The 13,749-nt window shown below is 36.5% G+C and overlaps 1 protein-coding gene across 1 annotated transcript in view; it reads right to left on the reverse strand.

Moving 5' to 3' along the window:
* Positions 1-7: 7 nt before the first annotated feature.
* Positions 8-13,749, reverse strand: part of CNOT4 (CCR4-NOT transcription complex subunit 4) — a 207,758-nt gene continuing 194,016 nt past the window's right edge. Inside the window, 6 exon segments of the mRNA XM_001367499.3 lie at positions 8-886; positions 889-924; positions 927-959; positions 962-1,072; positions 1,075-1,140; positions 1,859-2,071. Of these exon segments, the coding sequence (XP_001367536.2) occupies positions 843-886; positions 889-924; positions 927-959; positions 962-1,072; positions 1,075-1,140; positions 1,859-2,071 (503 nt within the window). The 3' untranslated portion in view covers positions 8-842.

The following is a 13,749-nucleotide window of genomic DNA, read 5'->3' on the forward strand; positions in this document are numbered from 1 at the left end:
GTTTAAATTTCATTTCCCCCTTCTTTATATAAACTCTTTTGCAATAGGCCAGTTACTGCTACAGATCAATTTGTCTTTCCATCCAACTTCCATATGAACTCTCTTGCTTAAAGACACAATCAATCCCCCCCCTTGACAACTTGCCAAAAAAAATTAAAATAAAAATAAAAGAAGCATTTTCCCTGCAATAGTGATACGCTGAATATTAGATGCCTAAACCACTGTTCCCCCATATATTCAGCAATATCATTTAAATTAATTTGGTTTTGAAATTGCAGTTGATTCTGCATTTATTCATTTACACGACCTTCCCTATAGATTAATCGTCATTTTCTGCTATGCAGAAAATGTCATTATTATGTGCAAAAGACAAACAGTAATTTTCTAAGTATCAAGACTGCCCTTTAGTATCTCTCTCTCTCTCTCTCTCTCTCTCTCTCTCTCTCTCTCTCTCTCTCTCTCTCTCTCTCTCTCTCTCTCTCTCTCACTCTCTCACTCTCTCTCTCTCTCTCTCTCTCTCTCTCTCTCTCTCTCTCTCTCTCTCTCTCTCTCTCTCTCTCTCACTCTCTCTCTCTCTCTCTCTCTCCTCCTTAAAAGGCATTTTAGGAAATAATCAACAGCGTTGGTTAAACACTGGCCCAGCAAAAAAACTCTTATGACAAAAAAAGATGGTAATGACCCTGTGATCGCATTGCATCTGGGGGTGGGAGGAAAGGGAAAAAAGAGTTGATCAGGAACTGGATTCTTCAGAAAGAAAGTTATGAGAAGGGTACTGTGGGTAAGTTGAGAGGAGGAGACAGGGCGGGGCAATTCCTGCATTTCTAATGGTTTTTTCTCCTTCCCTAATGGCGGTCCAATGCTGAACTCTGTAGTAAATCTGTCGGGTTTTGCTGGGTGGTCTGAAGGCGGTCTGAAAGCCTGGGGTGGGGAATGGAAACTGGTGGGATTTGAAGGGGAGAGTAAGGATTCCAGCTGGCTCTGTGCAGAGGGATCTGTGTGCTGAAGGGGTTACTGTGGTGGGTTTGTGATGGAGCAGCACTGGGGCCGTCCATCTCTGTGAGGGCCTGAAGGATTTTAGCCAGTGTGGAGGATTGTCGTCTTGAAGAGAGTCTAAATTATTTCCTGTTGATGCTGGGATACCTGACAAGGAAAGAAAATGGGGAAGAATGGTTGAGTTTGTGCAGAAACATGAAGTTAACCTAAGAAGCAGAAATGTAATTAGTTTGTACATGTAGATAACCATATTAAACCACATTTTCTTTCTTTCTCAAAACAATCTTCAACCTTTTCCCTCCCCTTCATCCATGACCAAGGCTTTTTTGAAGATACCCACTGTGGTCTAAAAAGCCCATGCCTTCCCTTCCAAATATTAGGGCCTCGTCCCTGCTCTTCTGTGAGGACAGGTACAGAACTGATTTCCAGTCATTCTATGGAGATATTTCTTAATAGTGATTTTCCTTCTCTAACAGGGATAGATAAGTAAATATTATAGCCTTATAAAAGAGAGCTTTATAAACAAGTGGAGTATGTCCCTTTGAAAACATGTTAGCCCATTTGGTGCCTTAGGACTTTTCTCTTACACGCGTGTTATCAGAAGTAACACCTACTTGGACCTCTAGCCATGCACCAAGCACTCTGCCTTATGAAAAATAAGAGAAACCCAAAGAAAGACCTGACCAGTCAAGTATGCGCAACACCGCTAGATTCCACAAGGCCACACGACGCTTGTAGCTTTGTGAAAGGAAGACTATGTTGAAGAAACCACTGCATAATGACTCAAGTTTTCTACTGCTGATTTAACTTGTGCTAATTACCAACATGATGGTAGTCAGTGGAGCTGAAGAGGCAAGAGAGTTACCTGTGATGATGGCGGGATCCATCCAGCTGCCAGGGCTGTCCCAATTCAGGCTGTCGGTGGTGGCAGTGTTGGACGTTGGTGCACTGTGGTTGGCGTTGGAGGGGGAAGAAGCATTGGGCAGTCCACCAAAGTTGATGTTAATGTTGGGTAGAAGTGCCCTTAGCCCGTCCTGCCATTCCTTCATATTTAAACTCTCTACAGAACTGTTGTTGTCTGGGAGATTTACCAACAAAAAAATGAAAGATAAAAAAAAAATAAAAAGCTGAAGTTAGAAACATATGTCCTTCTTTGGCGGGCAGGGATTTTTTTTTCTTTGTATTAAGCACTTACTATGGGTTGCCCTCAGACAAGATAAACTTGGTTGGGATTTTAAGTGATTAGGAGCTCAGAGTCACTGCAATAAAAGGAGGGAAACAGCCTTTTAAAGGCCAGGGAACTGTGTTCCCTTGTACAGTTTCTCCATAATTTTATACTTTTGTCATCAATATTCTAGAATACAATTTTGTTACAACAAGATGAAGGTTCATTTTGTGAGGTGTTCAGACTGCTGAGCTGTTCTTTTCTAACAAAGGACAAGATTACAAAGCTGAACATAAAAGCTTATTTCTGAGCTCTTAAAATGAAAAGCCAAGAATGAACTAAGAACAAAAAAAAAAGCATGTCAATTAATAGAAAAAGAAAGCAATTACAAATTCTTCTGATTGTAAAACTGGAGATGCATTTCAGAGGGAGAAAGAAGCAATGGGCTTTTGAATTTGAAAAAAAAAATCAATTCAACAAACATTTCTAATGCCCCCAATATGTGCCAGGCACAGTGTTGGCGCTGGGGATGCAAATACCAAAAAATTTCAAAAGAAAAAGCAAAAACCAAAAACCCCAAATCCACAAGTTCCTTGCTCTCAAAGAGTTTACATTCTACTAGGGGACAGAAGGGAAGACATTTCCTTTCATTTCTAAGGTAAAAGGAATCAGGGCTAAGAGATCTTTTAGAATAATACCAAACCTAAGACTGCCTACGCTCTTCAAATGAATTTACCACTCATACAATGGAGTGCTATTATCTGTTCAGAAGGACAGTGTCTTCTGGACATATTTTTATTTATCATTAAATGTGTGACAATTCACTGGCAACATGAAAGTTTCTTATAAGCCATGAATGGAACCTTCCATTATAGAGCCAAAAGAAATGAAACTGTGTTCCTAAAACAGAATAGTTACCAGTCTTCCAAATGGACAGTACAACTAGTTGACAAGAGTTACAGTACATACAGCCCAATTGTGAGCCTTTTGAACTGTAAGAATAAGAAACTGGATAAAATACAAAGGAAAACAGCACTACTCTTGAAAGCAGATGAAGATACTACTAACTGTAGATTAAAATAATCTTTGGATCTCTAAAACTAATTATGAATCACTACTGATGGCTTTTTAAATTTGAAATATTTGTAGAACTTGGGTTTTTTAAACTTATTTTGTTTTCTGCATGTCACCAATCTACAACTACCTGCAATTAAAGTCTAAAAATCTACTAATCCATCCATAGTCAGCACAACTCATTTATTGTTGTTTCATTCTATGGTTTGTGTATTTATTTTTAATGGGTAAAAAGCCATGTAATACAAAACCCCAGGACTATGTCTAGAAGAAGAAAAGAAAGCAAAAGAATACAGGAAGAGGAAAACTGAGATAAATAGCAGGAAGGATGGAGCACATAAGAGGACTGGGTATCACAGTTACAATTAGGTGGTTTCTAAGCTAGAGAACAAAATGAATTCAATTAGTTACCAGAAAAAGATTTCCCACCACCAACAGCCTAGTTTCCAGGATTCCATTAACAGGTCATAATCCTAATATTGATAATTAAATTATGATGGTGGCCACAATCATGCGCAGTAATATAACTGAAGCATTCTTCCCTTTAAAGCAAGCTTTACTTAGTAAAATTAATAAGGTAAGGGGCAGCTAGGTGGATTAGTGGATAGTGAGCCAGGCCTAGAAATGGGAGGTCCTGGGTTCAAATATGATCCCAGATAACTTCCTAGCTGTGAGATTCTGGGAACCCCAATTGCCTAGCCCTTGCCACTTCTCTGCCTTGGAACTGACATTTAGTATCCATTTTAAGATAAAAGATAAGGGTTTAAAAAACAAAATCAGGTTAAGATGTTTTTCAAATAGATACTGGAAACTTCCTAGCAATGAAGGATTCCTAGGAAAGTTGCCCCAAAAGCCCAAACTATAGGCTCTAAACCATATTAGGCAGAGAGATTTGTTAAGGGAGCTCACTAGGTTTTTTATAACACTCATTTTTGTTTCATGAGTCAATAAGATGATGTTTATAGGTCACCCAAATGGCAGTGAAGAGGTGCATATTAGGGAAGAATTATTCAGAAGTGAAGTAAAAAATATAGAATTGTATGATGCAAAAGGAAGGGGGCCTGCTCAGAGCAGCCATGAAAATAGTCATGAAACACACAGATGGCCCCCATTTGCTCCACGTACTGCCACAAAATGTCAAAGATCCAGAGGAAAGTCTCAAGATTTTGCCACGGTGGGCCCCTTGCCAAAGTTTCACAGGAAGGCAGGCACAAGAACTGAACAGAAAGAGGTGTAGATGGGGGGCAATTTGCACTATTAGTTGGAGGGATTAATCTCAAATGATGAGACCACAGAAATGCTCGAGCATCTTAGTACTGATTTGTGTGCAAGAACTTGGGTAAGAGACATCATCCAGGAAAAGTAAGACTGGAAAATGAAATAGGTTCCTCAACTAGAAAGACATGGGTTAAGGAGGAGATGGATAGCCTGGGCACCATATTACTGTCACTAGAACCTTGGAAGGTCTCCAACATGTTGGTTGAGCCTCTTTGGAGGACTTGTGGGAAGATATGGGGGGGGGGGGGGAATCATCTATGAGAAGCTGAAAGGGCTAAGATCTATATTGGTAAAGGGAGTATCTTCACAGATCCATCAGAATGCTGAAGTGATTATGGGCTCTATCTTTGACTTAATGGGAAGTTGTGAGGATAAAGTACTGTATAGTGGCTTGGGATGCACTTTTATAGTACTGTAAATTGTTCTTTAATAGCCCAAGAGTTAATGTACTTTTTCTAATATGCCAAGGAAGCAAGCTTATCCACTTGACCCAACCACCTGAGTCCATCAGTCTCCAATTAGGAATGTGGGAATCAAACTTATTTCTCTCAGAGATCAAATGTATGGGCTTCCTAAATTACTTATGAGTTTTAAGTATTATACATAGGGATGTCTTAAGGACAAATAAAATGGATAAGGTATTTTGAACTTTCTATATTAAAGATATTATGTATAAGATAGAATAAAGATCAGCTAACTTAAAATTTCAGCTTGTAATACACCTCAGAATTTCTACTACAATTATGAATGTGAAAAGTTTCTTCTATAACTGCTTATCCTAATTATACTATGCTTTTTTTATTCTTAGGCATCAACTGTAAACAAATGAATGGTTCTAGTTTGGAGGGGAAAAGTGGCATGTAAAGACTGAAAAAAATGAAGTCAAAACAATATTTAATGAATATCTACTGCATGCAGGTCACTGTGCTATCTAAATAACTACTGGAGTAATAACAAATCTGCCCTTAGAGAGCTTACAGTCTAGTCAACAAGACAAGAGACACATAAATTAAAACAAAACAAAACAATCCAACAACAAGAAGATTTAAATAACATTTCAACACAACAGACAGAGCTGTTTGAGATGTAGCAGGGTACAGTGGAAAGAGCTCTAGATTTGGGGCTGAGGAACTTGGTCTGAAATTCTACTCTGACTAGTAAACCAAACCTAAGGCTACAAAGAATTCTGGAAGCCTCCCAGTTCAGACTCTTCATTTTAAAGACAAAGAAACTGAGGGCCAGGAAGATGAAATGATTTTCCTGAGGTAATGCAAATCCCCTAAGGGCATTAGTCATATTTAAGAAGGGGTGCATAATAGGGGTAGACCTCATGACTTTGGAGGTCCCATTTCGGCTTTCAATTAAGATTCCATAGAATGAATAACTGCCAAAGGAATGGTGAGTATAAAACAGAAAAAGGCCAAATGGCTTGAATGAGATGATTTAGCAAATGAACTAAATCATTTAGCAAAGTAAAGTCAGCAGAATGAAGGGTTTGGGACTCTTTATTAGTTAGACAGACATATGTAAGTGAGTGTATAATTGAAGCACTTCAATGAGAAAACAAACCCCTCCAATTCCTATCAAGGAGTTACCATGGTTAACAGTTGATATTCTTAGTTACATAAAATCTTCACTTAGAGAGTCTGTATATGGAAAACTGTTATAAAATATGCTTGACGAAGACAGAGCAATTCTTGCAGCTAAAAGCTGTCCAGTAATATCACTTAGAGAATCCTGTTTTAAGGACCTCTTCTGCATTCTTCAGGACTCTATTTTTAGCACCACATCAGTCATCCCTAGCACCATAGTCTAGTTACTTGTGCCACTGAAAAACATCTTAATGCATTAATCAGAATCTTCATGGAATAAAAATGACCATCCTACCCAAACTTATCTATTTAGTGCCATACCCATTGAACTTCCAAAAATCTTTTTTACTGAATTAGAAAAAAACATAACAAAGTTCATTTGGAAGAACAAAAGATCAAGGATATCCAGGGAAATAATGAAAAAAATATACAAAGGAAGGTGGCCTTGCAGTTCCAATTCTCAAACTATACTATAAAGCAGTGGTCATCAAAACAATTTGATACTGACTAAGCAACAGAAAGGAGGATCAGTGGAATAGACTTGGGGTAAGTGATCTCAGCAAGACAGTCTATGACAAACCCAAAGACCCCAGCTATTGGGACAAAAATCCACTATTTGGTAAAAACTGCTGGGAAAATTGGAAGTCAGTGTGGGAGAGATTAGGTTTGGATCAACATCTTACACCCTACACCAAGAAAACCTCAGAATGGGTGAATGACCTGAACATAAAGAAGGAAACTATAAGTAAATTGGGTGAACACAGAATAGTATACATGTCAGACCTTTGGGAAGGGAAAGATTTTAAAACCAAGCAAGACTTAGAAAGAGTCACAAAATGTAAAATAAATAATTTTGATTACATCAAATTAAAAAGTTTTTGTACAAACAAAACCAATGTAACCAAAATTAGAAGGGAAGCAACAAACTGGGATACAATTTTCATAACAAAAAACTCTGACAAAGGTCTAATTTCAAAAATTTACAAAGAGCTAAATCAATTGTACAAAAAAATCAAGCCATTCTCCAATTGATAAATGGGCAAGGGATGTGAATAGGCAGTTTTCAGCTAAAGAAATCAAAACTATTAATAAGCACATGAAAAAGTGTTCTAAATCTCTTATCATCAGAGAGATACAAATCAAAACAACACTGAGGTATCACCTCACACCTAGCAGATTGGCTAGCATGACAGCAAAGGAAAATAATGAATGCTGGAGGGGATGTGGCAAAGTCGGGACATTAATGCATTGCTGGTGGAGTTGTGAATTGATCCAACCATTCTGGAGGGCAATTTGGAACTATGCCCAAAGGGTGATAAAAGACTGTCTGCCCTTTGATCCAGCCATAGCACTGCTGGGTTTGTACCCCAAAGAGATAATAAGGAAAAAAGACTTGTACAAGAATATTCATAGCTGCACTCTTTGTGGTGGCAAAAGATTGGAAAATAAGGGGATGCCCTTCAGTTGGGGAATGGCTGAACAAATTGTGGTATCTGTTGGTTGGTAATGGAATACTATTGTGCTCAAAGGAATAATAAAGTGGAGGAATTCCATGTGAATTAGAATGACCTCCAGGAATTGAGGCAGAGTGAGACGCAGAACCAGGAGAACATTAACATTGTACACAGAAACTGATACACTGTGGTACAATCGAATGTAATGGACTTCTCCATTAGTGTCAATGCAATGATCCTGAACAATCTGCAGGGATCTAGGAGAAAAAACACTACCCACAAGCGGAGGACAAACTGTGGGAGTAAAAACACTGAGGAAAGGCAACAGCTTGACTACAGGGGTGGAGGGGATATGATTGAGGAAAGACTCTAAATGAACACCCTAATGCAAATACCAATAACATGGGAATGAGTTGGGATTGACGACACATGTGATACCCAGAGGAATCACACATCGCCAATTGAGGTGTGGGGGGTGTGTGTGTGGAGGAAATGAAAATGATCTCTGTTTCTAATGAATAATGTATGAAAATGACCAAGTAAAATAATGTTTAAAAAAAAAAAGAATCTTCATGGACCACTACTTCAGGTTTCCTAGTTCACATTTTTAGTCTAAATTCTTAGGCTACTTGGTTCTTCTTTGCTGTCCCTATACGTACCTGTCTTTTGTGTGTTAAAAGTCCTCCCTTCTTCATTACCCAAGAAGAATCCCACTCATAGAAATATCCCTGACCTAATCCATCTAAAGACCAATCCCAGAAAACCTGGGGCAGTAATTCTGTATGCTGATTTTATTATTTTCAATAAGACAATTCCATCCATCTGAATTCTAAGAAGTCGGTCTCCTAATACACACAAAAACCTAATACACAAATACTTCTGAGAAATTCTTTTAGCATTATTCAAAATTTTAAAATCAGTACCCACACCCTATAAAGAAAATGCCTTCTTAGCCACTACAGAAGAGATTTAAAGGGAAAAATAACCCAAAAGGTAAGTCTCTAACTTATTGAAGCTTACCATCCAGGAGGGTAGCTGACATGTGCCCATAACTATGTGAAAATTCAATAAATTTAGAGTGTCAGGGTAATTAATTCAGGAGGGAGAAATTACTTTGTCGGAAATAAGCAGGGAGAGTTTCATGGAGATGATATTTAAGCTTTAAATTTATTCTAAGGTAAATACTGAACAGGTGGAGTGGGAGAAGAAAGGCATTCAAAGTAGGAGAGTGAATAAAAGTATAAAGGAGTGGAAATACAGTGTATAGTTGGGGAACAGTTAACGGTTCTCATCAGCTGAAACAGAATTCACAAAGGGGGAAGGAATGGAATAGTGAGGCTGGGAAAGTCACCTGAAGCTACATCATGGTAGATGCTCAACAGCCACATGATGTCCAGATAAATGAATAATAGCTGTCCTATGCATTAACCCCAAAACAAAAATCTAAAGGCAATCTTTTCATAGGACTTCAGAATAGAAAAAATATAAGAAAGCAATATACTTATAGCTTTAAAATAACCAGACTCTAGAAAACCTAATACACAAAAGAAATATACTGGGAAGAGGCAAAGAAGAGCATTTAACACACTAACATAGGATTCTTTTCAATACTAAGATCAATTGGTACATTAAAAATGTATTTAAAGAAATTTAATTTATAAACACTTTCTAGGAATGAAGATAAACATTAATGAATACTCACACTATACAGCAAATACAATCTAAGAAATCAGGCACAACAAAAGCAAACTGCTAATACTTAAGAGCCAAGTTAAACAAATTGAAATTGTGGAATTTTGATGAAGTGAGGGAAAGAACAGTCAGCTTTTAGTAATAGTAGGGGACAGGGGCAGCTAGGTGGCTCAGTGGATAGAAAGCCAGACCTAGGGAGGTCCTGGGTTCAAATGTTTGACCCTGTGCAAGTCACTTAATCCCAATTCCCCAGCCCTTACTTAGTATTGATTCTAAGGCAGACGGTAAGGTTTTAAAAAATAAAAGCAGTAGTATGGGACAAAGACTGTAGTTTACCTTGTACCACTGCATATAACAGCATTTTCTATTAACCTCTCTGTAATGATATAACCTTTGCCTAGAAGTATCCTCCCTTCCCCTTAGTTGCCATATTGTTTTCACCTAAAAATATTATTTCCCTTTGCTTTGCCTTTGAATGACACTGAATAATAGTCTTCTATAGCAGAGGTGTTAAAAATGAGGCTGTGACCTCACTCAGCCCACAACACTCCAGAGTGCAAACAGAACCAGATTAAAATGTAATTGGATAGGATCTGACAAAATGAAAAAACCAAACCAAAACAACAACATAGCATCCTATTTTCTTTATTAAATAATTTCTTTATAAAATACTACATTTTAAAATTAAAATTTCATGGTAGTTGGATTGGGGAGACAAACACTTTACTGGCCTCTGTTTCTATTTGAGCTTTATAGTCTCAGTTTTAATTGTTTTATACAGCCTTTTCCTTCTTCCTAATTCAAAATTACATTTTAACCCATCTCAATCAGCTTAGTAAATATTTGCTTAAAACATTCTTTCAAGGTGTCATGAAGCATACTTTGTTCCCTACCAGGAGCCAGCATTCAGTCCTATAGACTTCAGTTCACGGAATCAAATGAGTAAGAAGGGGTCTTGGGCATCTAATCTAAACCCCTTTATTTTACAGATGAAGAAACAGGGCCAGAAAACTTAAATGATTTGCCCAAATCTATACAATTTATTCTTTGCTTACCTCTGACAATTACTTTCTAGATACTTTCAGAAACACTTTGAGAATGATCAGGAAAGGAATTACTTCACTTAATGCCAAAATAATATTACTTCTGTGTAGATAATAATGATTAAATACTTTTAAAAGCAGCATGAAAATCTATGTCTTGAAGACATGAAAGCAATTAGATACCCTCACATTCTGTTATATAAACCTTCCTTTTGTCTGGAGCTTCCATTCATGTTACCCCAGCAGTGAAAAATTTCCAAAGATTATAATTGTTTCTTATGTCTTCTTTGGTAGGCCAACTTGTAGGCAGGTTTCTCCACCACTAAGCTAATTTTCAATTCTACCCTGCTAATGGAAACCTTTAGCTGTGCATACATGCCAACAGAGGCATCAATTAACTTAGCTTTTAAACCACAGTGCTTTGCTGTTTTTGCAGCATAGTTTCTTGTATATATACTTTGAAGAGTCAATTGCATAAATTTCTAGAAAAATTATCTAGGGGATTTTTAACGATATGTCTTCAAATCTATAGCAGCTATTTTATAAATGAATCTCTAAGTGCCTTACTATAGCTTACATAATTAGCTGGGTTCTGGGACATAATTTTTCCATTATAACATTCAGTCCTGACAAGATTGACCATAATCAGTCAAGAAATGGAAGATTAAAATGAATGTTTTCTTTCTATAAAAAAATGCACATTTCTTACAATATATAACCTCAATACACACTCACAGTTTTGAGATAGATGTTTCATTTTCATTAAGTATATACTGCATATTAAAACAATGATTAATCTAAAATCTTTTCAATTAATTTTATGGCTACTTCAGAAAACAAAACTAACAAACTGGAAGTTTACAAGAATCTTGTGGAGGCAAACAATTTTCAATCCAACAGATTAATCTCAGATATCTGAGGTATATTTTTACCACAGTGTATTAGCAGGAAAACAACATCACCAAAAAACAGGCAGTTAAACTTTTATTTTAACAAAACAAATAATTTATTCTGAATTTGTTTCTTCAACAACAAACAAGATCATATTTAACATAATATGTGCTTACAAATCAAGGAAGCAAATTCATTTAAAAAATTTGCCTACTTTAGCTATAAATATGAAATGTTTTTAAAACAAAAATGAGGATTCTTTTAGGCTAACATGTATCAGAACATAAAGAGATATGCAGCCAACTGCTCTTTTACACTTCTCAATGTTTATTATATTTTGGGAAATATCGTTTTTTTAATTTTTTTCTATTTGCAAATTTCTTTCTGATGATTTAGAATAATATTTATCTTTTAATCCATATCACCCACCTCAGGACCGTTGCATATTAAGCACAACAAAATGTTCAAGAAAGAAAATTTAAACACACTGGCAGAATCAATCACTACTTCTAAACATCTGGATTATACTCTCTACTGGAATTGTTTGGACTTGGGTAAAAATGTGACCTCTGATACTCCTCATATGACCTCAGGGAACAGCTACTTCATAACCAAGGACTTCAGTTTCCACACAAAGTGAGAGAATTAAAATAATTGGCCTCTAAGCACCCTTTTAATTCTAAATTCCTAAGAATTCAGGTGTTTGTGTGTACTCTATCAATAAAATAAGGTCATTTTCTTTAAAATTGTTATCAAATACATTCAATTAAGTAGTTTATACATAACTGAAATTTATAACAGTTGGTATTTTGGAAGGATGACTACAGGACAGCCCAAACATACTGCCAAACTTTGTTCTCTAGCCATTAAAGAATTGACACATTCTATCAAGCTTGGAAAAAGTCATAATAATTAAACACTTCTAAAGGTTGTATGATTATAACCTCAAATATCTCTGGAAGCTATTAGTCCCTTTTCCATTAGGATATCTGGTAATGTTTAAAATGTTGCGAGGGGAGGGGAGAGAGACACAGACTTCAATCCTATGGAATTGAGGCACATGACATATAGCTTCACCAAATTTCAAACATTTGGCCTAAGAGGAAATGAACAGCTCCTTACATAATAACCTTTACAAATTCAAAACTATTAAGTGATAACAAATCATTAAATTGAGTTATAGCTTAAATTCACAATGATTTCAATGGGCATGGTTAACAAATTGGCATGGATATCACCACAAAAGGAAAGAGAAATGGTATTGCTTCAGTAACTTTACTGTTTTTCTTCTTTAAATGAGTGAGAATAGTGTCATCTTTAAAATCTTGTGGAATTTTATTATTTCATACAATTAAGAAAACTTTCCAGGCACTCAGTCAATCACAGATTCTGAGTTGGAAGGGACTTCAGAGATCCACCTCATACAAAAAACATTCCTTACAAGTGATTCCCCAGCCTAAGTTTAGAAATAGTCAGTTGATCTGGAGTTTACTAATCTTCTTGTCCCTAATATAACAATACCAATTTACAAAAATGCTTTAAGTTTAAAAAGCATTTTCACTACAACATAAGACAGATAAATTATAACATTTGAGGTTCAGACCTAGAAGATAAAATTTTATCCTCTTTCTCTCCACCTCCTTCTCCCTTTCTCATCCCCATTCTACCAAGGGTCAAGCAAGGAAAAGAACTTTATGTCTCTTGGTTTCAAGTTTAGCATTACTTCTACAACATCACTACTGATCTTGACGATTTCCCTCCTAACCTGGGAAAATCTCCTAGAATCATATAATGTTAGGGACTGGAAGGGAGCAAATACATAATTTAGTGCAACATTTTCCCTCTCATTTTATAGATGAGGAAACTGAGGCCTAAGTCTTATTGTATAAGTTTCAGCAGGCATATTATCACATCTACGGCCTTTTCCATTCTTCAAGATTTTGAATAATTCCTAATATTTCAAAGGTGGATCCTGAAATGCATTTAGGCTGTAATTTTGCTTTTTAGGTTTTCATCCATCATGCGGAAAGACACTGAACTACATCAAAAAATGCAAAGATGTATTAAATTGTTGGTGCCACATAAACAAGATTCTCTCCCTGACTATAATCAAAGTTGATTTGAGCCACCTTGAGTGATACTTTATTGATTTTTTTTTTGTGCTACAATGGCATTATCACCACTCATCAAGTAGAAAGGGGTTCTGATTCTGGGACTGGCTTGATTTAGATGCCCTCTGAGATCTTTTCCAACTCCAACTTTGTAGTCACTCTGAGCATTTTGGTCATTGTTGCTAAACCTGGTCTCTTGGGTTATCTCTTATAGGGTCTATAATAATAATAATGGCTTCTTGCTGATGCAATCTCACAGCCTGTTCAATTCATTATTAGTAATATTTATATCAAGTTATTATAATAATCAATACAAAATATTCTACAAACCTTAACACACAAAAGGTATTTTCTAAGGCTCTGGGAAGATGACCACAGAAGGTAGTATTACAGGACCCTCTATCACTTTGGATTCTTAGAAACTTCCTTTTCCAATCACTGAGCGCTGCTATTTAA

The sequence above is a fragment of the Monodelphis domestica genome, chromosome 5, assembly GCF_027887165.1.
Source record: "Monodelphis domestica isolate mMonDom1 chromosome 5, mMonDom1.pri, whole genome shotgun sequence".
Lineage (NCBI taxonomy): Eukaryota > Metazoa > Chordata > Mammalia > Didelphimorphia > Didelphidae > Monodelphis > Monodelphis domestica.